Source organism: Heteronotia binoei, chromosome 4, assembly GCF_032191835.1.
Source record: "Heteronotia binoei isolate CCM8104 ecotype False Entrance Well chromosome 4, APGP_CSIRO_Hbin_v1, whole genome shotgun sequence".
NCBI lineage: Eukaryota > Metazoa > Chordata > Lepidosauria > Squamata > Gekkonidae > Heteronotia > Heteronotia binoei.
This window is the reverse complement of record NC_083226.1, coordinates 185,198,383-185,225,873: the sequence shown is the minus strand read 5'-3', so window position 1 is coordinate 185,225,873 and position 27,491 is coordinate 185,198,383. Positions and strand designations below refer to the sequence as shown.

Here is a 27,491-nt window from a genome sequence, read left to right as displayed (position 1 = left end):
CCTGCTGTCCAGTTGGTGCCTAGAAAACGGAGCAAAGTGAAGGAGTTGAAGCAAAGCGAAGGTTGATTAGGAAACCCAATTGGAAAACTCTTTCAGATTTGGGGGTGGAGTCTGGGTAGGGCAGGGGCCTCAGCGAGGGGGCAGGGCCATTTGCCTGGTTTGCCTAGTGGGAGGGCCAGCCCTGCTTGGAGTTCAAATTCTCCCTTGGAAGCGTGCAGAGGATTGTAACTTTGCTGAGGAATGCAAGAAACCGGCTTGGAGCTGAACAAAGCTGGCGATGCCAGACCTCAGAGGGTGGGCAGAAGCAGGAGCTGCTGTTCTGTGCAGGGGCTGGAAAGAGAGAGGCAACAGGCAGGAGGGGAAGCCAGTGGTGGCCTAGGCCCCTCAAGCCAGCAAGAGCCTGGCTGACCGGAGAGACCTCCATAGCACAGGCTTACTTGCTACCTCCTCCTCCATTGCTACCTGGCCCTTAGCCTGCATAGTATTGGGGAGTCCTCATGGTTTGCATTTGGCCACCAGCAGCCCCCCACCCACCCACCTGGAGGGGGGAGTGGTCCAACAGGAGCTGTCTTGATCGATGTGCCCCAGTCCAGGCCCAAGAGCCACAAACCAGCGATGAAGAAGATGAAGAAGATACTGGATTTATACCCCACCCTACACCCTGAATCTCAGAGTCTCAAACCGGCTCACAATCTCCTTTATCTTCTTGCCCAACAACAGACACCCTGTGAGGTGGGAGGGGCTGAGAGAGTTCTCCCAGAAGCTGCCCTTTCAAGGACAACTCTGCCAGAGCTATGGCTGACCCAAGGCCATTCATCAGCAGCTGCAAGAGAAGATACTGAAGATCGATATTGGATTTATATCCCGCCCTATACTCTGAATCTCAGAGTCTCAAACCGGCTCACAATCTCCTTTATCTTCTTCCCTCGCAATAGACGCCCTGTGAGGTGGGCAGGGCTGAGAGAATTCTCCCAGAAGCTGCCCTTTCAAAGACAACTCCTGCAAGAGCTATGGCTGACCCAAGGCCATTCCAGCAGCTGAAAGGGGAGGAGCGGCGAATCAAACCTGGTTCTCCCAGATAAGAGTCATAGAATCCTAGAGTTGGAAGGGCCCTCTAGGGTCATCTAGTCTAACCCCCTGCACAATGCAGGAAACTCACAAACACTTCTCCCTAAATTTACACACTTAACCGACACACCAAACTGGCTGTCAACACTTGAGCCCTGCTGTGGCCAGATGACGGTGGTTCCGAGGACGGCATGTCTAGGATGTAACTCTCACCTTTTCTGCCTTTCCCTCCCCAGCACAACGGACCCAGGAGCAGCTGCTGCCTGCCTTCCGTGGCACCCCAGGCTCTGTCCAGCTTCTCCCAGTGCTGCGCGGATTATGAAGGCTGCGTCCGGGGCTGCCCCTCTCTTGCCTCTGTGTGTGCTCGCAACGCCGGCCACCAGGACGTCTCTGGCCCACTCAGCCAAGATTTGTGGCATCCTCCAAATAAAACATCCTGATACATCCTCTGGATGCCCATCTCCTTTGCCCCCTGGGGGATGTGACTTCAATGGGCCAGGCAAGCCCAGTCTCATCAGATCCTGAAGACTGAGTAGGGTCAGCTGGCCCCAGTTAGTGTTTGGGTGGGAGACCACCAAAGCAGTCCGGGGCTGCTGTGTAACAGCAGGCAATGGCAAACCGTCTCTCACTTACCTACAGCAGGGGTCCCCAACTCCTGGGCCACGGACCGGTACCAGTGTGTGACTTGTTAGCAACCGGGCCGCAAGTTGTATAATTATTTCATTATATATTACAATGTAGTAATAATAATAGGAAGAAGACGACGACATTGGATTTATATCGTGCCCTACACTCAGAGTGGCTCACAATCTCCCTTATCTTCCTCCCCCACAACAGACACCCTGTGAGGTGGGTGGGGCTGAGAGAGCTCTGACAGAAGTTGCCCTTTCAAGGACAACTCCTGTGAGAGCTATGGCTGACCCAGGGCCATTCCAGCAGCTGGAAGTGGAGGAGTGAGGAATCAAACCCGATTCTCCCAGATAAGAGTCCGCACTCTTAACCACTACACCAAAATAAGAAGACAACGACGATGTTGGATTTATATCCCGCCCTCCACTCCAAATCTCAGAGTGGCTCACAATCTCTTTCATCATCCTCCCCCACAACAGATAAGAGAGCAATGGCTGACCCAAGGCCATTCCAGCAGCTGCAAGTGGAGAGGGGGAATCAAACCCGGTTCTCCCAGATAAGAGAACTATGGCTGACCCAAGGCCATTCCAGCAGCTGCAAGTGGAGGAGTGGGGAATCAAACCCGGTTCTCCCAGATAAGAGAGCTATGGCTGACCCAAGGCCATTCCAGCAGTTGCAAGTGGAAGAGTGGGGAATCAAACCCTGTTCTCCCAGATAAGAGTCCGCACACTTAACCACTACACCAAACTGGCTCTCACAGAAGCTGCCCTTTCAAGGAAAACCTCTGCCAGAGCTATGGCTGACCCAAGGCCATTCCAGCAGCTGCAAGTGGAGGAGGGGGGAATCAAACCCGGTTCTCCCAGATAAGAGAGCTATGGCTGACCCAAGGCCATTCCAGCAGCTGCAAGTGGAGGAGGGGGGAATCAAACCCAGTTCTCCCAGATAAGAGAGCTATGGCTGACCCAAGGCTATTCCAGCAGCTGCAAGTGGAGGAGTGGGGAATCAAACCCGGTTCTCCCAGATAAGAGAGCTATGGCTGACCCAAGGCCATTCCAGCAGCTGCAAGTGGAGGAGTGGGGAATCAAACCCGGTTCTCCCAGATAAGAGAGCTATGGCTGACCCAAGGCCATTCCAGCAGCTGCAAGAGGAGGAGGGGGGAATCAAACCCGGTTCTCCCAGATAAGAGAGCTCTGGCTGAGCCAAGGCCATTCCAGCAGGTGCAAGTGGAGGAGTGGGGAATCAAACCCGGTTCTCCCAGATAAGAGAGCTCTGGCTGAGCCAAGGCCATTCCAGCAGCTGCAAGTGGAGGAGTGGGGAATCAAACCCGGTTCTCCCAGATAAGAGAGCTATGGCTGACCCAAGGCCATTCCAGCAGCTGCAAGTGGAGGAGGGGGGAATAAAACCCGGTTCTCCCAGATAAGAGAGCTATGGCTGACCCGAGGCCATTCCAGCAGGTGCAAGTGGAGGAGTGGGGAATCAAACCCAGTTCTCTCAGATACGAGTCTGCACACTTCACCACCACACCAAAATAAAGTGCACAACTGTAGCATCCTGAAACCACGCCCCGCCACCCCACCCCACCGAGTCTGTGGAAAAATCATCTTCCACAAAAACGGTCCCTGGTGCCAAAAAGGTTGGCCTACAGCATCGCCATAAGTGGGCTGTGATTTGATGGCGCTTCATTAATGTCCTGAACTGTATAGCTCAGACTAGCCAGATCTCGTCCCATCTTGGAAGCGAAGCAGGGTCAACCCTGGCTAATATTTGGATGGGAGACCCCCAAAGAGGTTCAGGGTGGCTGTGTAAAGGCAGGCAAGGGCAAACCACCTCTGTGCCTCTTCCCCCCCCTCCCCAAACCCTACTGTGTTACCCTAAGTCAGGTGTGATTTGACAGCAGTTTCCAGCTTTCTCGTGACCTTGGTGAAACGAGCACGCCCTAGGACAGGGGTGTCAAGCATGTCGCCTGGGTGCCAAATTAACCCCCCTGAGGGTTCCTATCAGGCCTCCAAGCAACTGGTTGTCCTCTGCTTTCTTCCCCCTCTCTCTTGCTTCCTTCTGCATCACAGCTTGCTTTGCCAGGCTTGCTCATTTGCACAGGAGTTACAGAGCAAAGCCTGTTTTCTCCATTGGCTGAGTTCTCCTCCCCTGGGGAGGAAGTGGGGAAGGAATAGCTTGCTTTGCCAGGCTCTCTCAATTGCACAGCAGAGCTACGGAGCCAAGCCTCTCTTCCTTCTATTGGCTGAGGCTCCTTCCCCTCCTGGTCCCCTGGGGAAGGAAGGAAAGAGCCACAGCTTCCTTTGTCCAGTTCCCTGGATCTCATGGGAGAGAGACAAAGAAAGCACCTTTAAGATCAACGAGTGCTAATATTTTAAGCATGGTTTATTTAAAAAAAAATCTTTGTGTTTATGCCCTTTATAAAGTTTATATCTCTGCTACCTGGCATTAAATGTTATGACCAAGAAAAACAAAGAAGGGAAAGAAACTGAACCCAAAAACTGGAGTAAGAAACCTAAAAGGTTAATATGCAATTAAAGGATGGAACATTAAAAACAAAGTGTAAAAAAATCACAAATCATAGAATCCTAGAGTTGGAAGGGATCTCTAGGGTCATCTAGTCCAACCCCCTGCACAAGGCAGGAAATCAACATACATGCATTTATTGCCGAAAGCTAAAACCATTTAAGGGCCCATCATAAGCCTCTATCCTATGTAAAATCATAAAACCTCAATGGGAACCCACTCACCTTGACCTGACCTAAATTGGAGAGCCAGTTTGGTGCAGTACACATATTGGCTCAGAATACAGAACAGAATAAAACAATAGAACAATGCTGAACCACAAGGAAATTTAGTGAAGTAGTAGAAGAAGAAGATATTGGATTTATATCCCGCCCTCCACTCCGAAGAGTCTCAGAGCGGCTCACAATCTCCTTTCCCTTCCTCCCCCACAACAGACACCCTGTGAGGTAGATGAAGATATTGGATTTATAGCCCGCCCTCCACTCCAAAGAGTCTCAGAGCGGCTCACAATCTCTTTTATCTTCCTCCCCCACAACAGACACCCTGTGAGGTGGGTGGGGCTGAGAGGGCTCTCCCAGCAGCTGCCCTTTTAAGGACAACCTCTGCCAGAGCTATGGCTGACCCAAGGCCATTCCAGCAGGTGCAAGTGGAGGAGTGGGGGATCAAACCCGGTTCTCCCAGATAAGAGTCCGCACACTTAACCACTACACCAAACTTGCTCTCCCAGAAGCTGCCCTTTCAAGGACAATGTGAGGGCTATGGCTGACCCAAGGCCATTGCAGCAGCTGCAAGTGGAGGAGTGGGGAATCAAACCCGGTTCTCCCAGATAAAAGTCCACACACTTAACCACTGCACCAAACTGGCTCTCCATTGGCTGAGGCTTAGACAAAGTTACAAAGGCTTAGAGATATTCTTGAGGCCTCTTGTTCTATAGCCTTATGTCTTAATCAAGCGCATACCTATAGTGTTTGTTTTGTATGCCACGTGGTCCAGAAATGATCAAGTAAAGTCAGAGCCTATATTGCCAAGAGTTTATAACATACATGGCCTGGCCCAACAAGGTCTCATTTGTGTCAGGTCTAGCCCTCATGAGTTCGTCACCCCTGCCCTAGGAGGTGCAGAATCCAACGTTTCTTGGGGACCAGGGACCCGTTCTTAGAAATGTAGGAAGCTGCCTTCTACCCAGTGAGAGGACCGGTACGCCTCGCTCTACCAGGCAGGGACCCCTTTAGCTGGAAATGTCCGAGACAGAAGCTGGGCTTGTCTGCATGCAAAGCTGATTTTGTGAGCCGTAATCCCTCCCCTCTTCTGTTGGGCCTGTGGGGTAGAGCAGCCACTGTTGAGAAGAGTAAGGTTGTGATGGGGAGGGGGGAAAGAGCCACAAGAGGGCGGAGGAGCAGCAGGATCCTTGAAGGAGGGACTGCTAATTAAATTGGGAGATTTGTATCCCCCCTTCATTCAGAGCCGCAGAGAGGCTTACAATCTCCTTTATATTCCTCCCCCACAACAGACACCATGTGGGGGAGGTGAGGCTGAGAAGATGACGACGATGATACTGGATTTATATCCTGCCCTCAACTCCGAATCTCAGAGCGGCTCACGATCTCCTTTCCCTTCCTCCCCCACAACAGACACCCTGTGAGGTGGGTGGGGCTGAGAGGGCTCTCACAGCAGCTGCCCTTTCAAGGACAACTCCTGCAAGAGCTATGGCTGACCCAAGGCCATTCCATCAGCTGCAAATGGAAGAGTGGGGAATCAAACCAGGTTCTCTCAGACAACAGTCTACACACTTAACCACTACACCAAATTGGCTCTCAAAAACTGTGACTCTTGAGAACTGTGACTGACCCAAGGTCACCCAGCAGCTGTGATGGAGGAATGGAGAATCCTCCAGATTAGAGTCCGCCCCCACTCTTAATGACTACACCGAACTGTAGAAGTCAACAAGATCTGAACACACTGGAAAAGTGAACGGATATGAATAAGATGCAGTTCAAGGAGGATGTGTGGGGTTCTACATCTGGGTAACAAAAATGAGAAGCATGCATATTGGATGGGGGATACGCTTCTGGGTAGCAGTGTGTGTGAACAAGATCTTGGGGTACTGTAGACTAAATATGAGCAACCACTGTGATGCAGCAGCTAAAAAGGCTAATGTGATCGTGAGGTGCAGCAACAGAGGCACGACGTCCAAATCGCAAGATGTTCTTGTGCCACTGTACACTGCATTGGTCTGGCTGCACCTGGAGTATTGCAGGCAGTTCTAGATCCCTTACTTGAAAAAGGTTGTAGACAGACAGGAGCGGGTATGAAAGAGTGCCCTTCTGCAAGCTGACTGCAGCCTGTCAAGCATGGTGAAATTCCATTGATAATTGATTGTTTTAGGGTCCTTCATAACACTGGTCTGTGAAGTATCATGGAGGACCAAGCTTTGTTATTCTTTCCCTTCCCCCTTCTTGCTTTATTGCTTGCAAAGTAGAAGTAGTGAGAAACGAAACTAACTTGAGAAGAAGTAATCAGCACCTTCCCATACATTCCTGGTAGGGAGTGCGACACATCTGGGGAAAGCAAGGACAGAGTCCTGATAACGCTATGAGAATGTAGACATTTATGATAGTTTAGTGTGAGAGCTACCCCTCGCCCCCACCTTTTGGAATCCTTTTGAAATAGGCTTTAAAAGTATTGTATCAATGTATTTGCAGCATCACTCTCATCTGTTACACTGAAAGTATCAGTTTATCAATAAACGTAGTTTTGTATCAACTTCGACTCATCATTGAAACCGCATGCTTGACACAGCCCCTCTTCCTTTTGGATGGCTCCGAGAGAGAGGCTGCAAGAAGATCCAATCAGTCTGTCCTAAGGGAAATCAACCCTGACTGTTCCCTGGGAAGTCAGATGCTGAAGCTGAAGCTCAAATACTTTGGCCACCCAATGAGAAGGGAGCACTCCCTGGAGAAGACTCTTGAGAGTCCCGTGGACTGCAAGAAGATCCAATCAGTCAGTCCTAAGGGAAATCAACCCTGACTGTTCCCTGGAAGGTCAGAGGCTGAAGCTGAAGGTCAAATCCTTTGGCCACTCAATTAGAAAGGAGCACTCCCTGGGGAAGATCCTGATGCTGGGAAAGACAGAAGGCAAAAAAAGGAGGGAATGCAAAAGATGAGATGGCTGGACAGCATTACTGATGTAACAAACACGAATCTGAGCAGACTACAGAGGATGGTGGAAGACAGAAGGGCCTGGCGTGACTTGGTCCAGGGGGTCGCAAAGAGTCATATGAACATACAAGAACATATGGAGCCGCCTTCTACTGAATCAGACCCCCCTCGGTCCATCAAAGTCAGTCTTGTCTACTCAGACTGGCAGTGGCTCTCCAGGGTCTCAAGCTGAGGTTTTTCATGCCTACTTGCCTGGACCCTTTTTAGTTGGAGATGCCGGGGATTGAACCTGGGACCTTCTGCTTAACAAGCAGATGCTCTGCCACTGAGCCACAGCCCCATTCATGGCTCTCCAGCTGAGGTTTTTCACACCTACTTGCCTGGACCCTTTTGAGTTGGAGATGCCGGGGATTGAACCTGGAAACTTCTGCTTAACAAGCAGATGCTCTGCCACTGAGCCACAGCCCCATTCATGGCTCTCCAGCTGAGGTTTTTCACACCTACTTGCCTGGACCCTTTTGAGTTGGAGATGCTGGGGATTGAACCTGGGACTACCACTGAGCTACCGTCCCTCCCCAAGGACTCGACTGTGCAACTGAACAAGAAGTGAGAGAGATAAGAGGAGGAGGCATTTGGGTGAGATACCCCCCCCCCCAGAGGTCTCTTGGCTTCCAGACCACCTCCCACCCACCCCACAACAAACACAACCTGGTCTTCCTTCATCTTTATTGATACGTGAGCCTGACAAACAGAGTCCGGCATTAGCTTATGGTCACGTGGAGTCCAAGGCCTCCAAAACAGAGCGGGATGGAGCCCGGCCTGGAGGGGGCCAACTGGCGGGAGCAGCTGTCGCCACCTCCCCCCCTCCTCCTGGCCAGTTGACCTCTTTGGAAATGGGGAGCCCAGTGCACTGTGGGTGGTGGGGATTGTCATCAGGGGCGCCCCAGCTGGGTGCCAAGATTCCTCCCCCGCTGCTGTCACCAAAGGCAGCCCTGTGGGAACTGTCTTCACCTGCAGGTCGCACCTACTCACAAATCACACATGGCACAGCCACACGTCTTCTCTATTGACCTCTCCCCTCCCCCCAAAGCAGCTGGACAAGTCGTGCACATGACAAAAATTAGGAAGTTTGCATATATGTCCATAGGCCAGTGTGCTTTGACTGTCTCTTATCGCTCCTTGCACGACGCAGCTTCTGTGCACAGCTTATGCAATGGATAGAAGGAACACCAATGGGAACACCATTGGAAGGAAGGAACACAAATGTTTTGCCTTCCCATCACCTAGGACTTTGCTGAGACCTCAGCTAGCTTCTGAGAATCCCCCACCTCCAGTTGTGTAGGGCCCATGATTAAAGTTTTCAGGCCCCTTTCCACACTCCTGAGAGCCAGAGACAAGAGTTTTCCAAAAGAGAAGCAAGACAGCGTCTGTGCTGAATTCGGCGGGGGCTGTAACTTGCCCTGAACAATCCAATTCCAAGAGTGCACATTGGGGCCAAGAATCCCAGCTACAAATACAAGTTGATGGGGTGTGAACTGGCAGAGACTGACCAAGAGAGAGATCTTGGGGTCGTGGTAGAGAACTCACTGAAAATGTCAAGACAGTGTGTGATTGCAATAAAAAAGGCCAACACCATGCTGGGAATTATTAGGAAGGGAATTGAAAACAAATCAGCCAGTATCATAATGCCCCTGTATAAATCGATGGTGCGGTCTCATTTGGAATACTGTGTACAATTCTGGTCACCACACCTCAAAAAGGATATTAAAGCACTGGAAAAAGTCCAGAAAAGGGCACCTCGAATGATTAAAGGTTTGGAACACTTTCCCTATAAAAAAAGGTTAAAACGCTTGGAGCTCTTTAGCTCGGAGAAACGTCGACTGTGGGGTGACATGATAGAGGTTGACAGGAACACTTTCCCTAGGAAGAAAGTTTGAAATGCTTCAGGCTCTTTAGCTTGGAGAAATGTCGACTGCGGGGTGACACAATAGAGGTTGACAAGATGATGCATGGGATGGAGAAAGTAGAGAAAGAAGTCCTTTTCTCCCTTTCTCACAATACAAGAACTCGTGGGCATTCAATGAAATTGCTGAGCAGTCAGGTTAGAGCGGATAAAAGGAAGTTGTTCTTCACCCAAAGGGGGATTAACATGTGGAATTCACTGCCACAGGAGGTGGTGGCGGCTACAAGCATAGCCGGCTTCAAGAGAGGATTGGATAAAAATATGGAGCAGAGGTCCATCAATGGCTATTAGCCACAGTACGTTATTGGAACTGTCTGGGGCAGTGATGCTCTGTATTCTTGGTGCTTGGGGGAGGCAAAGTGGAAGGACTTCTAGACCCACTTGTGAACCTTCTGATGGCACTTGGGGTTTTTTTTGGGGGGGGGGGCATTGTGGAACCCAGAGTGTTGGACTGGATGGGCCACTGGCCTGATCCAACATGGCTTCTATTGAGTTCTAGTGTTCCATCAGCACCTCTAGCAGCCATTCCGTGACCCTCCACCTTTATCATACCTTCTGCACTGTGATGGGGCGTATGCAGGCCTCAGATTCAGTGGGAGCTCACAGGAGCTCAGCTCCTGTCCTGAACCTTTCTGAGAGTTCCACCTCCTTGTCTATTAAACAGTAGGTGCAGCTGCAAAGCAATTCCTGGATGAGTTCCACCACCTATTTTTCTACAAGACGGCCCCCGGGGTGTGTGTCACTCCATGGTGCAGTAGGAGAGTTGTTCTGCAACATCGCACGCACGCACACCCCCCCATCCCATGACGGCAGTAGCTGAATGTGGTCTTGTGGCCCAGGGATTTTTTGGTAGAGAAAGCCCAGCATGGACTCATTTGCATATTAAAATCCTAGAATCACAGAGTTGGAAGGGATCTCCAGGGTCATCTAGTCCAACCCCCTGCACAATGCAGGAAACTCACAAACACCTTCCCCTCATTGGATCCTCATTGCTGTCAGGTGGCCATCTAGCCTCTGTTGAAAAACCTCCAAGGAAGGAGAGCCTGCCACCTCCTGAAGAATCCTAGAATCCTACAGTTGGAAGGGACCTCCAGGGTCATCTAGTCCAACCCCCTGCACAATGCAGGAAACTCACAAACACTTCCCCCTAAATTCAAGGGATCTTCATTGCTGTCAGGTGGCCATCTAGCCTCTGTTTGAAAACCTCCAAAGAAGGAGAGCCCACCACCTCCTGAAGAATCCTAGAATTGGAAGGGACCTCCAGGGTCATCTAGTCAACCCCCTGAACAAGGCAGGAAACTCACAAACACTTCCCCCTAAATTCACAGGATCCTCATTGCTGTCAGATGGCCATCTAGCCTCTGTTGAAAAATCTCCAAGGAAGGAGAGCCCACCACCTCCCGAGGAAGCCTCTTCCACTGAGGAACTGCTCTAACGCTCAGGAAGTTCATAGAATCCTAGATTTGGAAGGGACCTCCTGGGACATCTAGTCCAACCCCCTGCACAATGCAGGAAACTCACAAATACCTCCCCCTAAATTCACAGGATCTGCATTGCTGTCAGATGGCCATCTAGCCTCTGTTTAAGAACCTCCAAGGAAGGAGAGCCCACCACCTCCCGAGGAAGCCTGTTCCACTGAGGAACTGCTCTAACAGTCAGGAAGTTCTTCTTAATGTTGAGCTCTTTGGATTTAATTTCAACCCATTTGTTCTGGTTCGACCTTCCGGGGGCCACAGAAAACAATTCCACCCCATCCTCCATATTAAGCCACACCCCCTTATCCCAAGCCAGCTGCAACTGCATTCCTGCTCCTCAACAGCTCCGACGGGGCCTAAAGGCCTCCCCAACACACCCTCAGACCCACCAAGGGAAGGGTGGGCTGTCTCCCTCTGCTGGCCTCCCTCCCCCACTCCAGCTGGCCTCCAGGTAGCAGCCCCGCCTGCCCCTCAGGGCGAAGGGTTGGATCTGACCAGTATTTCCACTGGTGCAAAAGGGAGGCAGGGTTTAAGGATCTGCAGAAGCAAAAGCTCTGGGGGACGGGGCGCTGCAAGAAGGGAAGAGGCTGCCTGGAGCCCGAGCAAAAGCTTTTGCTGTCCCCCCCCCCCCCCCGCCGGCTTCCCCACTGCCTGGATAGGTGGCTTTGACCCTCTTTCTGTGGCTGAGGCCTCTTGGCAGGAGAAAGTGTTCCCGGTTATTTTTAGCCTCCCTCCTCTCCGCCTGCCATCTGGCACCCGCCGCCACCGCTGCTGCCTTCATCCCAGGAAGTTTCCATCCAGCGGCCTCCGGGCCTTGGCACTCGCCAAAGACGCCACACCGCAAAACCTGGCCCCGCCCCGCCTGCTCGCAGGCCTGGAGGCACCTTGGCCTAGCCTGCCCGCCCGAGCCACTGTTTGGAGGGGCCTGCAATGCCAGAGGTGCCAGCAGTGGAGCACGGACCAAGCACGTGCCCCTCCATGGGAGTCAAAAGATCCAAGTGGGGAGCCGCGTTGGTCTGAAGCAGCTGAACAAAGCAGGAGTCAAGTGGCACCTTGAAGACCGACCCGTTTTTATTTCGAAAGTAAGCTTTCGTGTGCTCTTAAGCCCGCTTCGTCAGACGAGGAATCCGGCACAGTCGGCAAAGCCGGATTCCTTGTCTGATGAAGTGTGCTTAAGGGCACCCAAAAGTTGACATTCGAAATAAAAATGGGTTGGTCGTGGGAGTAAAAAGGTAAAGGTGGTCCCCTATGCAAGCACCAGTCGTTTCCGACTCTGGGGTGATGTTGCTTTCACGACGTTTTCACGGCAGACTTTTGACGGGGCGGTTTGCCACTGCCTTCCCCAGTCATCTACACTTCCCCCCCCCAGCAAGCTGGGTCCTCATTTGACCCACCTCAGAAGGATGGAAGGCTGAGTCAACCTGGAGCCAGCTACCTGAAAACCCAGCTTCTGCCAGGGATCGAACTCTGCTCGTGAGCAGAGCTTAGGACTGCAGTACCACAGTTTTAACACTCTGCACCACGGGGCTCTTGGAGGTAAAGGTAGTCCCCTGTGCAAGCGCCAGTCATTTCCGACTCCGGGGTGATGTTGCTTTCACAACGTTTTCACGGCAGACTTTTTTGTGGGGTGGTTTGCCAATGCCTTCTCCAGTCACCTACGCTTACCCCCCCCCCCCCCGCAACCTGGGTCCTCATTTGATTGACCTCGGAAGGTTGGAAGGCTGAGTCAACCTTGAGCCAGCTACCTGAACCCAGCTTCCACAAGGATTGAACTCAGGTTGTGAGCAGAGAGCTCAGACTGCAGTACTGCAGCTTTACCACTCTGTGCCACGGGGCTCTTAACACCATGGGAGTAGTGGACCCCTAAACACCCCCTCAGATGAGCCATGCAAAAAGCCTCACAGGCAGACCACCCCCCTCTTCCTCCCCACCTACCATGTCCATTGAATATTAGGTGCAGCTGCATAACAATCCCTGGATTAGGAGAGTGGGCAGCCAGCCAGCCAGCCACCAGGGGCTTTGCCACACCCCAGCAGCCCTCATTAACCCCTGGAGAAGCCCACACCACCCTTTCTCCACTTCTGATGTGATTCTGGGCAGCAGGTGGCTTGCTGGCCTTTTGACTAGGAGGAAAGCAGTCCAGGAGAGCCCCAGGTGAGCAAGGCCTGTTTGGGCTGGCTGGATCTCTCTCTCTTTTTTGTCTTCATTTTTTTTAATTAAAAAAAACCCCATATTCTGTGTTTCGGAACTGAACACTAATGCGGGTGAGGGTCAAAGCAGAAGGGTCTAAATCTTTATATCTTTTAGGGAAGTTCTAAAAAAAAATATTTCGAAAGAAGACTACCATACGACTACATCAGATTTATATTCCGCCCTCCACTCAAGAGTCTCAGAGGGGCTCACAATCTCCTTTATTTTCCTCCCCCACAACAGACACCCTATGAGGTGCGGGGGGCTGGAGAGGGCTCTCACAGCAGATGCCCTTTCAAAAACAACCTCTGCCAGAGCTATGGCTGACCCAAGGCCATGCTAGCAGGTGCAAGTGGAGGAGTGGGGAATCAAACCCGGTTCTCCCAAATAAGAGTCCGCACACTTAACCACTACACCAAACTGGCTCTCACAGAAGCTGCCCTTTCAAGGACAATGTGAGAGCTATGGCTGACCCAAGGCCATTCCAGCAGCTGCAAGTGGAGGAGTGAGGAATCAAACCGGCTCTCCCAGATAAGAGTCTTTGAACCTAAGAAGACCGTAGATGTATACCCTGCCCTTCTCTCTGAATCAGTCTCATAGCAGTTTACAATCTCCTATATCTTCTCCCCCCACAACAGACACCCTGTGAGAAGATATTGGATTTATATCCCACCCTCCACTCTGAAGAGTCTCACATTGGCTCACAATCTCCTTTACCTTCCTCCCCGACAACAGACACCCTGTGAGGTAAGTGGGGCTCAGAGGGCTCTCACAGCAGCTGCCCTTCCAAGGACAACCTCTGCCAGACCCAAGGCCATGCTAGAAGCTGCAAGTGTAGGAGTGGGGAATCAAACCCGGTTCACCCAAATAAGAGTCCGCACACTTAACCACTACACAAAACTGGCTCTCACAGAAGCTGCCCTTTCAAGGACAATGTGAGAGCTATGGCTGACCAAGGCCATTCCAGCAGCTGCAAGTGGAGGAATGGAGAATCAAACCTGGTTCTCCCAGATAAGAGAGCTATGGCTGACCCAAGGCCATTCCAGCAGGTGCAAGTGGAGGAGTGGCGAATCAAACCCAGTTCTCCCAGATAAGAGTCCACACACTTAACCACTACACCAAACTGGCTCTCACAGCAGCTGCCCTTTCAAGGACAATGTGAGGGCTATGGCTGACCCAAGGCCATTCCAGCAGCTGCAAGTGGAGGAGCAGGGAATTAAACCCGGTTCTCCCAGTTAAGAATCCCGCGCACTTCACCACTACACCAAACTGGCTCTCTGAGCGAGGCGGGCGGGACATTTAAAAGTCAATCAGTATGACGACAGCTCTTACAGGCGTGACGACTGAAGATACATCTGCAGAGATACTGAATTTTGCTAGGAAATGCATTTACTCAAGAGACTCTTCTCACGGGCAGCTAACAGGGGGGGGAAACGTGGCTATCCTTAGGGCCTCTGGCATCCAGGCCTCGCTCGACCGGGGCTCTCCTCTCTTATGGCAGGTTGCTTTGTGCTCGTGGGGGGGAGCGGCATATGCTAATGAGATGCTAATGACTCCACCACCTCTTTTTCTCCAAAGGCCACCCCCTGCTCACGGGCTCTGCAACGCAGGAGCCTGGACCTCGACGCCTGGTGGCAGGGAAGCAGCCCTACGGGAACTGCAGAAGGGCAGTCTAGAGCAGGGGTCACCAGCACCCCCAACCCCTTTCCAGGTGCCTACCAAGGGTTTGGAGAAGGTTGGCGCGACCGGGCACCTGATCCGCCACTGGGGGTGTGATTGGCTGAACAACTGCTACCGCAGCATTTCTGCAGCAACCCTTTTGTGGCTACAGCTCCGCCCCCTGTGCCAGTCATTGGGTGGCTGTGCTCACCATGCGGAGTCTGAATTCCGCAGGGGATGGCAGACCAGCAACCAGTCGCCAACAGTGGTCAGGTAGTTCTCCCCCTTCCCTCCTCCAAGGGCTGAAGAATCCTGCACAGACTTTTGATTGTCTGCCTGCCTTACAATAGGCTTTTGTGTAAAAGATGGCCTGGGGGGGGTGAAGAGTGGAGAGAGACAGCGTGTGTGCGGAGGGGAGGGGGAATCCGAGCTTCATGTATACCAAGTGGATGGCTGAGGGAGGTGAAGAAGAGGGGGGGAAACACCCCACTGGGCTCTCAGACAGGAGCTGACTCCTCTCCAGCAGGAGGCCAATGGGTTGAAATTAAATCAAAAGAGTTTCCGGCTCAACATTAGGAAGAACTTCCTGACCGTTAGAGCGATTCCTCAGTGGAACAGGCTTCCTCCTCGGCGGTGGTGGGCTCTCCTTCCTTGGAGGTTTTTCAACAGAGGCTAGAAGGCCATCTGACAGCAATGAAGATCCTGTGAATTTAGGGGGAGGTGTTTGTGAGTTTCCTGCATTGTGCAGGGGGTTGGGCAAGATGACCCTGGAGGTCCGTTCCAACTCTAGGATTCTAAGACTTCTGCATGATGTAGCTCCCCATAGAGACGGCGCTTCTAACATAAGAACATAAGAGAAGCCCTGTTGGATCACGCCAATGGCCCATCCTGTCCAACACTGTGTCACACAGTGGCCAACACCCCCCCCCCCAAGTGCCATCAGGAGGTTCACAAGTGGGGCTAGAAGCCCTTCCACTTTGCCCCCGCCCCCCAAGCACAAGAACACAGAGCATCACTGCCCCAGACGGAGAGTTCCAACAGTACGCTGTGGCTAATAACCTCTGCTCCATATGCTTATCCAATTCTCTCTTAAAGCTGGCTATGCTTGCAGCCGCCACCACCTCCTGTGACAGTGAATTCCACGTTAATCAGCTTTTGGGTGAAGGACTTCCTTTTATCCGTTCTAACCCGACTGCTCAGCAATTTCATTGAATGCCCACGAGTTCTTGCATTGTGAGAAAGGGAGAAAAGGACTTCTTTCTCTACCTTCTCCATCCCAGGGATCATCTTGTCAACCTCTATCGTGTCACCCCGCAGTCGACGTTTCTCCAAGCTAAAGAGCCCCAAGCGTTTTAACCTTTCTTCCTAGGGAAAGTGTTCCAAACTTCTGCACAACGACCAGCATCTGAAGCCTGTGCAGAAGGAACCACGCAACAGCTGGCCGGCCTCAGAGCCCTGGCCAAAGCCTCCCTTCTGTTCTGCGCCCCTCACTTGGCTTTCCATCCCACCCACCCCCACCTCCCAGGAATCCTGCGAAGCAGGCAAGGGCAAGCCACCTTTTCTCTGCTCTGGAGGGCCCAGGTGAGCACAAGCTCTTTACTGCTTGAAGGCGAAGCAAGTTGGCAGTGGCTTGCGCTTGGATGGGAGATCAACAAGAAAAAGATGAAGATATTGGACTTATACCCTGCCCTCCACTCTAAATCTCAGAGTGGCTTATGATCTCCTTTCTCTTCCTCCCCAACAGATACCCTGTGAGGTGGGTGGGGCTGAGAGAGCTCTCCCAGAAGCTGCCCTTTCAAGGAAAGGGTCTCAGAACGGCTTACAATCTCCTATATCTTCCTCCCCCACAACAGACACCCTGTGAGGTGGGTGGGGCTGAGAGGGCTCTCACAGCAGCTGCCCTTTCAAGGACAGAGACCAAGAGCGGCTCACAATCTCCTATATCTTCCTCCCCCACAATAGACACCCTGTGAGGTGGGTGGGGCTGAGAGGGCTCTCCCAGTGGTTGCCCTTTAAAGGACAGAGTTTCAGAGCGGCCTACAATCTCCTATATCTTTCTCCTCCACAACAGACGCCCTGTGAGGTGGGTGGGGCTGAGATAGCTCTCCCAGAAGCTGCCCTTTCAAGGACAGAGTCTCAGAGCAGCTCACAATCTCCTTTACCTTCCTCCCCCACAACAGACACCCTGTGAGGTAGATGAAGATATTGGATTTATATCTCTCCCTCCACTCTGAAGAGTCTCAGAGCGGCTCACAATCTCCTTTCCCTTCCTCCCCCACAACAGACACCCTGTGAGGTGGGTGGGGCTGAGAGAGCTCTCCCAGAAAGCTGCCCTTTCAAGGACAGAGGCTCAGAGTGGCTCACAATCTCCTTTCCCTTCCTCCCCCACAACAAACACCCTGTGAGGTGGGTGGGGCTGAGAGAGCTCTCCCCAGAAGCTGCCTTTTCAAGGACAACCTCTGCCAGAGCTATGGCTGACCCAAGGCCATTCCAGCAGCTGCAAGCGGAAGAGTGGGGAACCCAACCGGGTTCTCCCAGACAAGAGTCTGTGCACTTCACCACTACACTGAGGAAGTCCGACTCCAGGGTCGCTACGCAGAGGCAGGCAAAGGCCAACTGCCTCTGGATGTTTCTCGCTTTGAAAATAAGCTGCGATTTTGCAGCACTTTCCACCGTCCCCAGCAGACCCGCAGAACGGCGTGCAGCTCTTGGAATGCGCAGGGCTCCATCTGTAAGAGCACTGCCACACATTGGGGCCTCTCCTCCACTGGCGTTACTCTTCCCCTTCTGGTTCTGGCCCAGAGCCGGATTAACAATTAGGCCAAATAGGCACTGGCCTATGGGCTCCCACACCTTTAGGGACCCTGGGCTGGCTCCCCTCTCCCCCCTTCCCATTTCCCCCTGGCTTGCAGCCCTCCCAGCCTCCACATGCAGCCAGCAACTGAGCCCCTCTTTGCTCGACTTGCCTGGTGCGGCTGCTGCTGGCCTTGTCGCCAGGTTTGCCTCTCTCTGCTCTCCCCTGCAGCTTAGTAAAAGGGGCTTTTAAGAGGGTGCCTGCAGGGGGGGCCGTGGGCAGCGGGATGGGTGCTCAGACTTTGAGACAATTTGCGAGGGGGCCGTCAAGATTTCGACTGCCTTGGAGGCACCGCAGAGTTTCATCCGGCACTGCTTTGGCCCAGCCACTGGCCCTCTGGAATTTGCAGAACTCAGTGTATCGGAGCACTTGAAAGCCGAATGGGTCTTTGGGCAGATTCCCTACATCTGCAGAGCTCTCCCAGTCTGGTCAGGGTCCCACCCTCCAGCCCCAACTGTGCTTTGGGGTGAACTCAAGCAAATCGGATCAGCTCCAACTCAACGATGCGGATGTCTTGACCGCTGACTTGCACAAGGAAGACTGCTGAACAACGAGAAACTGGGGATCCAGTTTCCAGGCTGGAAAAGGCCCATCCCAACCAGGTGTATACACTTACACACTCACACACACACTTTGTATTAAGTCCCACATACACTCAACACCCTGGTCACCCCTGGGGTTGACACTTCCCATTGGCTGGAGGGGGCAGAATTCCCACAATGCACTGGGCTCCAGCCACGATTGCTTATGAAATGATGCTGCCCTGGACAGGGCCTTCTGGTCGAGGACAACCAACTTCTCCATTGGCCCAAGTCTCACACTGTAGCTGCGGGGGGTAGATGGGGCTGGCGCTGGCCGCAGGCCTTGGGAAGCAGGGGCAGCAGCAACTGTCCTTCCGCCCCTGCCTGTGCCAACACCCACGGGCACCAATGCCTTTTGCCAGGCTCAAAGATAGGCGTTGAGACCTCAGTTTCAGTTCTGGCTGCTGCCCTCTGCTGGACGAAGACTGTCAACGAGTCCAAGAACGCCATAGTCCAGAGTTACAGCCTGCTTTGGTGCCCCAGAAAGAGAAGCAGGGATCCCAGGCCGGAGCGACGCCCAAGTGGCCCCTGTGCAGGCCCTGCTCGAGAGCTCCTTCCAAAGGGGATCTTTCGGCACTGGTGTGAATTGCGGGGGGCACTTGTCTCGTATTACTCGGGGGGTCCAAAAGCAGTTGCAGATGGCGAGGTCAGTGATGGCGTGCCCCTCTTGCGGGTGGGGGCTGCCCTGCCAGAGGACGACCGCCTCTGGCTACAAGATCTGGGCTTCTGCGTGGAGAGAAAGAGAAGGAGGTCAAGGCAGGGATGGGCTCTGGCTATCCCCCTCCTGTCTCGCTAACGCCAAAACGAGGAACCGCCAAAAAGCTCTGCTGGTGGCCTACCCAGAGCAGGGTATCCTGCAGGGGCTAAAGAAGAAGAAGATTTATATCCTGCCCTATACTCTGAATCTCAGAGCGGCTCACAATCTCCTTTACCTTCCTCCCCGCAACAGACATCCTGTGAGGTAGGTGGGGCTGAGAGAGCTCTCCCAGAAACTGCCCTTTCAAGGACAACTCTGCTAGAGGTATGGCTGACCCAAGGCCATGCTAGCAGGTGCAAGGGGAGGAGTGGGGAATCAAACCCGGTTCTCCCAGATAAGAGTCCGCACACTTAACCACTACACCAAACTGCCTCTTCCAGAAGCTGCCCTTTCAAGGACAATGTGAGGGCTATGGCTGACCCAAGGCCATTCCAGCAGGTGCAAGTGGAGGAGTGGGGAATCAAACCCGGTTCTCCCAGATAAGAGTCCGCGCAATTCACCACTACACCAAACTGGCTCTCCCAGAAGCTGCCCTTTCAAGGACAATGTGAGGGCTATGGCTGACCCAAGGCCATTCCAGCAGGTGCAGGTGGAGGAATGGGGAATCAAACCCCGTTCTCCCAGATAATAGTCCGCGCACTTAACCACTACACCAAACTGGCTCTCGCAGAAGCTCCCCTTTCAAGGACAATGTGAGGGCTATGGCTGACCCAAGGCCATCTCAGCAGGTGCAAGTGGAGGAGTGAAGAATCAAACCCGGTTCTTCCAGATAAGAGTCCGCACACTTCACCACTACACCAAAGTGGCTCTCTTCTGGAGGGGCTGAGAGAGCTCTCCCAGAAGCTGCCCTTTCAAGGACAGCTCTGCCAGAGCTATGGCTGACCCAAGGCCATTCCAGCAGCTGCAAGTGGAGGAGTGGGGAATCAAACCTGGTTCTCCCAGATAAGGGCCCGCACTCTTAACCACTACACCAAACTGGCTTTCAAGAATTGTAACTTTCAAAAACTGTGACTGACCCAAGGTCACCCAGTAGCTGCGGTGGAGGCTTCGGGAACCAGAACCTCTGGAGCAGAGGGAGAGAAACGGGGGCAGGATTGCTCCCCCTCTCCCCCCACCCCCCATTGCTGTCGTTAAAACCCACCAGAGGCCTTTTAATGCATTTCTGTAACTTTAGAAAGCATGATCCACTCATGGTAATAACTTCTTTGCCTCTGTGTTCACTGTGGAAATTGCAGCCCCTGTTTTCACGAAGGGAGTCTGAAGAACTGGGCCAAACGGAGGTGACCGGAGGTGAAGTTCTAGACCTCCTGAGGAAACTTAAAAACTGGTGAGTCTCCAGGTGCTGAGAACACGTGCCTGGGAGCTCCTAAAGAGTGCAGATGTGAGACACTGGATCTACTACAGTGGATCTACTAACCAAGAGAATGAGGGGGTGGGAGTCCCAGTAGGCTCCCAGGTGCCGTCTGGAAGTCCATAAGCTTCACTGCCCCAGACAGAGAGTTCCAATGATAAGCTATGTCTAATAGCCACTGATGGAGCTCTGCTCCATATTTTTATCTAAACCCCTCTTGAAGCTCTCTATGCTTGCAGCCGCCACCCCCTCCTGTGGCCGTGGATTCCACATGTTAATCACCCTTTGGGTGAAGAAGGATTTCCTTTTATCAGTTCCAACCCAACCGCTCAGCAATTTCATGGAATGGCCACGGGTTCTTGATGGTGCGGTCTCATTTGGAGTACTGTGTGCAGTTCTGGTCGCCGCACCTCAAAAAGGATATTATAGCATTGGAGAAAGTCCAGAGAAGGGCAACTAGAATGATTAAAGGGCTGGAGCACTTTCCCTATGAAGAAAGGTTGAAACGCTTGGGACTCTTTAACTTGGAGAAACGTCGTCTGCGGGGTGACATGATAGAGGTTTACAAGATAATGCATGGGATGGAGAAAGTAGAGAAAGAAGTACTTTTCTCCCTTTCTCACAATACAAGAACTCATGGGCATTCGATGAAATTGCTGAGCAGAAAGGTTAAAATGGATAAAAGGAAGTACTTCTTCACCCAAAGGGTGATTAACATGTGGAATTCACTGCCACAGGAGGTGGTGGCGGCCACAAGTATAGCCACCTTCAAGAAGGGTTTAGATAAAAATATGGAGCACAGGTCCATCGGTGGCTATTAGCCACAGTGTATGTGTGTATATAAAATTTTTTGCCACTGTGTGACACAGAGTGTTGGACTTGATGGGCCGTTGGCCTGATCCAACATGGCTTCTCTTATGTTCTTATGTTCTTGTACTGTGAGAAAGCCCAAGATGAAAAAAAGAAAATACGTCTTTACACAGCGAGTGATTACAATGTGGAATTCGCCGCCACAGGATGCAGTGAGGGCCACAGGGATAAACAGCTTCAAAAGGGGATTATTGGATAGATAGACAATAAGTCTATCAATGGCTACTAGCCATATTGGCTGTGGAGAAACTCCACATTCAGAGACACGAATTCCCTGAATCCCAGAGCCAGAACGCAACCTCGGGGGAAGGCCTCGGCCTCTATTGTTGACCCTCCAGGGGAAGCGTCTGGCCTCTGAGTGAGACAAAATGGTGGATTAGCTGGACCAGTGGCCTGATTCAGCAGGGCTCTTCCTAATAAATTTGCTCTTTTGTGGTGGGACTCACCCCATCAGCTTAACAGTGTTCTGTTCTTGTCGACGGAGGGGTGATATGATAGAAGTTTACAAAATTATGCACGGGATAGAGAAGGTAGAGAAGGACGAACTTTTCTCCCTTTCTCACAATACAAGAACTTGTGGGCACTCAATGAAATTGCTGAACAGTCGAGTTAGAACGGATAAAAGGAAGTCCTTCTTCACCCAAAGGGTGATTAACATGTGGAATTCACTGCCACAGGAGGTGGTGGCAGCTACAAGCATAGCCACCTTCAAGAGGGGATTGGATAAGCATCTGGAGCAGAGGTCCATCAGTGGCTAATAGCCACAGTGTATTGATGGAACCGTCTGTGTGGGGCAGGGATGCTCTGTGTTCTTGGTGCTTGGAGGGGCACAGTGGAAGGGCTTCTAGTGTACCGGCCTCACTTATGGACCTCCTGATGGCACCTGGTTTTTTTTGCCACTGTGTGGCACAGAGTGTTGGAGTGGATGGGCCACTGGCATTGATGCCATGTGGATTCTCTTCTGTTCTTAAGAGCAGAGGTCGATGAGTGGTTATTTTCCACAAGGTAGAAAGGGAACACTCTGTCTGGGGCAGGGATGCTCTGTCTTCTTGGTGCTTGAGGGGGCAAGAGTGGGAGGGCTTCTAGTGTCCTGGGCCCACTGATGGACCTCCTGATGGCACCTGGGGTCTTTTGGCTACTGTATGACACAGAGTGTTGGACTGGATGGGCCATTGGCCTGATCCAACAGAGCTTCTCTTCTGTTCTTATGTCTGGGGTAGGGATGCTCTGTGTTCTTGGTGGTTGGGGGGGAATAATGGGAGGGCTTCTAGTGTCCTGGCCCCACTGATGGACCTCCTGATAGCACCTGGGGTCTTTTGGCTACTGTATGACACAGAGTGTTGGACTGGATGGGCCATTGGCCTGATCCAACAGGGCTTCTCTTATGTTCTTCTGTCCAGGGCAGTGATGCTCTGTATTCTTGGTGCTTTGGAGGGGCAACCGTGGGAGGGATTCTAGTGTCCTGGCCTTACTGATGGACCTCCTGGTGGAACCTGTTTGTTTGTTTTTTTGGCCACTGTGTGACACAGAGTGTTGGACTGGATGGGCCCTTGGCCTAATCCAACAGGGTTTCTCTTATGTTCTTCTGTCCGGGGCAGTGATGCTCTGTATACTTGGTGCTTGGGGGGGCACAGTGGGAGGGCTTCTAGTGTCCTGGCCCCACTGGTGGATCTCCTGATGGCACTTGGTTTTTTTTGGCCACTGTGTGACACAGAGTGTGGAATGGATGGGCCATTGACCTGATCCAACATGGCTTCTCTTCCATTCTTATGTTTTCCTTCCCGCTCCTGCTGGGAGTGGAGTATCCGCCCTCTGCTCAGGAGTGTGAGCCTCACACACCACCTGTTAGGGAGTCACAACTAACTTTGGGGCTGGGGCTCACAGTCTGAAACAAACCATTTCTGCCCCATTCTCCGTCCCCTGCAGTGCTGAAAGGGCCCCTCTTTCCCCTCCCACCGTCTGTGAGTTGGGCGCAGACCCATTCCTGCCATCTTGGCTTCCCCCCCCCCTACCCTCCGCCCAAGTGCCAGGGTGCCCAACTCACTGGGCAGTGCCTTCATGTGGATGGTGGCTGAGAGCAAGTCGTGGTTCTTTGTGGCCTCCTTGCTGTGCTTCTTCATCCGGATCCTAAAAAGTGAAAGAGAGAGGGAATGATCAGGGCAGCATGGAAAAGCTGCAGAGCTCTTGGCACCCGACTCTCTCATGAAAGCGACTCTCAGGCTGCAGCACCATCCTGCCCCCACGCCAACTCTCACAGCTTCCTTATGCCAGGGGGCAGGCCCACAAATCTTGCATCCCCCGATTCTTCCCTCCGTTGCTTTTCTAGCTCGTCCCTTGACTACAGGAGGCTCCCGGGAGATGCAGCCCAGTTTATATATTTCCTTTATTTCCATCCCACTTTTACCCCCAACACAGCTTGTATCGTTCTCCTCTCCTCCGCTCTATCCTCAAAACAACCCTGCGAGGTAGAGTGTGTGACTGGCCAAGGTCACCCAGTGGCAATTCGAACCTGGCTCTTGCCCAGGGCTTGTTCCAGGTTTCAGTGGGCCCTGGGCAGAGAGGTCCCTCCAGTCATGGCGGCTAAATGGAACCTCCATTTTCAGAAGCCGTGTATCTCTGAAGGCCAGCTGCCGGGGGGGCAAACACACTGCGGGCTTCGTTTCCTGTTTGTGGGTTTCTCAGCACTGCGAATGGGATATTGGTCCAGCGGTGCCCTGGTTTTGGTCCAGATGGGCACTTCTGCTCAGACGGCCCTTCCAGGCCAATCCAGTCCGAGCCTCTCTGGACTTCCTTTCTCCGGAACCGGAGAGCTTCTGCTTTTTGTCTCCTCCTTCCAGCACTGGCGACATGACCAATTTCCGTCATGTTTTAGGTGGACAGTTTCCAGTTTGAGGATGGAGCCCAGCCAGAAACACATCAACGGCTGGGCTGGCACTTGGCAGGGGACAGAGACAGAACAGTGCAGAGGAGGAAAGGGGCTGTGGAGGCGGAGGCATTTGCCCAGCTCCAAGGCCAGCCTTCCTTCCGGCCTTTGCTTCCAGGCATTGGAGTCTTGAGGCTTTCCAAATGCAACATTTCTGCAAACGGGGCTGGGCGAAAATGGCAGCTCTCCTACCAGAGCCACGTTGAGCTGGAAGGGCGAGGGTACCTACCACATCAGGAGGCCGAAGACGAGAATCACGGCCAGGACAAAGAAGGCAAAGACTCCGAGGGACACCAGGACAGCCACCTTCTCCAAGGGGTCACTGCGGCCTGCTGGAGACAGAAAGAGACCTTCCCATGACTCACGTCCGGAGAGAGACATTGGCCTTCTGGAGCCTGATCGAGGGAACCCCCAGCTCCCTCCCTGCCCCCTGGGACATCTCACCCTCATGCTGATAAGTTGCAAGGGGGCAGGCAAGGGAGGGGCTGCTCTGCTGTTGGGGATAGAATCATAGAGTTGGAAGGGACCTCTCGGGTCATCTAGTCCAACCCCCTGCACAATGCAGGAAACTCACAAACACCTCCCCCTAAATTCACAGGATCTTCATTGCTGTCAGGTAGCCATCTAGCCTCTGTTGAAAAACCTCCAAGGAAGGAGAGCCCACCACCTCCCAAGGAAGAAGCCTGTTCCACTGAGGAATCGCTCTAACGGTCAGGAAGTTCTTCCTAATGTTGAGCCAGAAACTCTTTTGATTGAATTTCAACCCCTTGGTTCTGGTCCTACCTTCCGGGGCCACAGAAAACAATTCCACACCATCCTCTCTATGACAGCCCTTCAAGTCCTTGAAGATGGTGATCCTATCACCTCTTAGCCACCTCCTCTGCAGGCTAAACATCCCCAGCTCCTTCAACCTTTCCTCATAGGACTCAGTCTCCAGACCCCTCACCATCTTCGTCGCCTTCTGGGATACACTGAGGCCTTTCATCTTGTCCCTGAGGGAGGGGCATTCCTGCCACTTGAGGGGGATGACATTCCTCTTTTGGGGGGGGGGGCACCCTGGTAGCATCTAAGAAAGCATCTTTTTCTGCTGTGGAAGAACAAGAGGGCTCTCTGGGATTCAAGAGCAGAGCGGGATGGGAAGGGGAGGGCAAGTGCTGGCCAGTGGGTCAGAGAGGGTGGATCACCTGGAAAGGTGGGATGTGAAGATTTTAAGAAATACAATTATAAATAGGATTCCCCCAGAATAAGTGAATTCGGTCAGATCGGGAAGAAGAAAGGCTGCGAGGGCAGTGCCCTAATTCTGACTCTGCAAATGAGACACACCAAGTGAACGGTGCAAACGGAGTTGCCAGATGGCACAAAACAAAATGTGAAATGATGAGGTCTTACATATTTTAAATTCAATTGTCTACATGTAGACTTTCTGACTATCCCAGCTTATAGAACAGCTTTCTTTTTAAGCCAAGTTTAATGCCTTATTTACAGCTGTTCCAACTGGGCGCTATACTAGAAAACCCTACTCTGACCGTTTATGCGGCTGAGGATCCGGCTCTATCAAAACTATAGAGCAGGGGTGGCCAGACTTGCTCAATGTAAGAGCCACAGAGAATAAATGTCAGACGTTTGAGAGCTGCAGGGAGGGAGGGAGGGAGGAAGCAAGGAAGGAAGCAAGGAAGGAAGGAATTCCTAATAGCAAAATTTACTACAATCCCAGTAGTAACATTTCTTTTGGATTTCTTTGGTTATAAGAGTTCCGTGGAAAATTTTAAGAAATTTTGTAGCATTAAATGAGTATATTATATTAGCAAAACAATTACATTGAGAAAAGGATTAACTTCATGTTCATGTTTGAAATCTTCATATTCATGTTTAATTTTGTTTTTATAGATAGTGAATTTTAGGACTTAAATGTATTTTGTATTGATTTTGTATCTTTTATAGCAGGGGTGGCCAACGGTAGCTCTCCAGATGTTTTTTTGCCTACAACTCCCATCAACCCCAGCAAGCATGGCCAATGGCTGGGGCTGATGGGAGTTGTAGGCAAACAACATCTGGAGAGCTACCGTTGGCCACCCGTTTTATATGCTTACGATCAATTAGTCTATGAGCATTGATAAATGATGATGAAGATGAAATGAAGAGGTGGGAATAAGCAGGCAGGCGTCTAGTCTCTTCGCAAGCCTTAGAGTCACAGAATCACGGAGTGGAAGGGACCCCCAGGGTCATCTAGTCCAATCTCTACACAATGCAAGACATTCACAAATACCTCCCCCAAACACACACGCCCAAGGACACCTGCTCCATTCCTAGAAGATGGCATAAAAGATGGTCTCCTCTAGCTGTGTTACTAGAAGCTCCGGAACACTCATGAACATTCCAACTTCTCAAGTGCACAGGGTCAACACAAAGCGCCTAAGCCCAGGGCCCCCAGCTGTGGGCACTTTGGGAACAGTGAGAGCCCATGGGGAGCCCCACAGTCAGCTAGGCAGCACAAGGTTGGCCCCACTGCTCCACCCAGCTGATTGGCAACAGGTTAAGATGGGTAGAGCTTCTCCCAGGCAGAGCCTGATAAGTAAAGGCCCCCTGTCTGCCTTTCCTGCAACTCATGGGTGGGCGCCAGGAAAAGCCCTGGAGGGCTCATTGGTGCCCCTCTCCTGGAGCCAGAGAATTTGTCTACAGGAGGGGCCACCGAGAGACTAAGAAGGACGCTTTGTTTGCAGGGCAACAGAGCAAGCTGCTTTCCCACCCCGGCAAGATGCTCGAAAAGCACAGCCCAGATCAGCCTTCCAGACCCACCCACACGCGGGGCTTGTCCTTGGGCACCTACCCACAGGCTCATTGTTGGGAGCCAGAGAGGGCTCCTCAGCTGGGCTTTCTGGTTCCACGGCTGCGGTGGCCACGTCGCTGGGTGCCATTGTTTGCCCTGGAAAGACATAAATCAACAGAGGAGGCCTGGCATTGTAGGAGAGAACCCAAAGTTGCATGAAGAAGAAGATGACTGCAGATTTATACCCTGCCCTTCTCTCTGGATCAGAGACTCAGAACGGCTTACAATCTCCTATATCTTCTATATCCCCATGACAGACACCCTGTGAGGTGGGTGGGGCTGAGAGGGCTCTCACAGCAGCTGCTCTTTCAAGGACAGAGACTCAGAGTGGCTCACAATCTCCTATATCTTCTCCCCCAACAACAGACACCCTGTGACGTGGGTGGGGCTGAGAGGGCTCTCACAGCAGCTGTCCTTTCAAGGACAACTCCTGAGAGAGCTATGGCTGACCCAAGGCCATGCTAGCAGCTGCGAGTGGAGGAGTGGGGAATCAAACCCCGTTCTCCCAGATAAGAGTCTTTGAACCTAAGAAGAAGATCGCAGATGTATACCCCACCCTTCTCTCTGAATCAGAGACTCAGAGTGGCTTACACTCTCCTATATCTTCTCCCCCCACAACAGACATCCTGTAAGGTGGGTGGGGCTGAGAGAGCTCTGACAGAGGC

At 52.3% G+C, this 27,491-nt stretch overlaps 1 protein-coding gene and 2 non-coding genes across 3 annotated transcripts in view; all 3 read right to left on the bottom strand.

The window, feature by feature from the left end:
• Positions 1-7,644: 7,644 nt before the first annotated feature.
• On the bottom strand, positions 7,645-7,716 carry TRNAN-GUU (transfer RNA asparagine (anticodon GUU)). The gene has a single exon. It is a non-coding gene; the product is annotated as a tRNA-Asn (tRNA).
• Positions 7,717-7,772: 56 nt separating this feature from the next.
• Positions 7,773-7,844, bottom strand: TRNAN-GUU (transfer RNA asparagine (anticodon GUU)). Its single transcript has one exon. It is a non-coding gene; the product is annotated as a tRNA-Asn (tRNA).
• Positions 7,845-18,131: 10,287 nt separating this feature from the next.
• IL11RA (interleukin 11 receptor subunit alpha) overlaps positions 18,132-27,491 on the bottom strand; it is a 121,615-nt gene continuing 112,255 nt past the window's right edge. Inside the window, exons 10-13 of the mRNA XM_060236468.1 lie at positions 26,827-26,922; positions 24,229-24,331; positions 23,121-23,203; positions 18,132-18,824 (exon numbers count right to left, since the gene is read on the bottom strand). Of these exons, the coding sequence (XP_060092451.1) occupies positions 18,808-18,824; positions 23,121-23,203; positions 24,229-24,331; positions 26,827-26,922 (299 nt within the window). The 3' untranslated portion in view covers positions 18,132-18,807. The remainder of the gene's footprint in view (positions 18,825-23,120; positions 23,204-24,228; positions 24,332-26,826; positions 26,923-27,491) is intronic.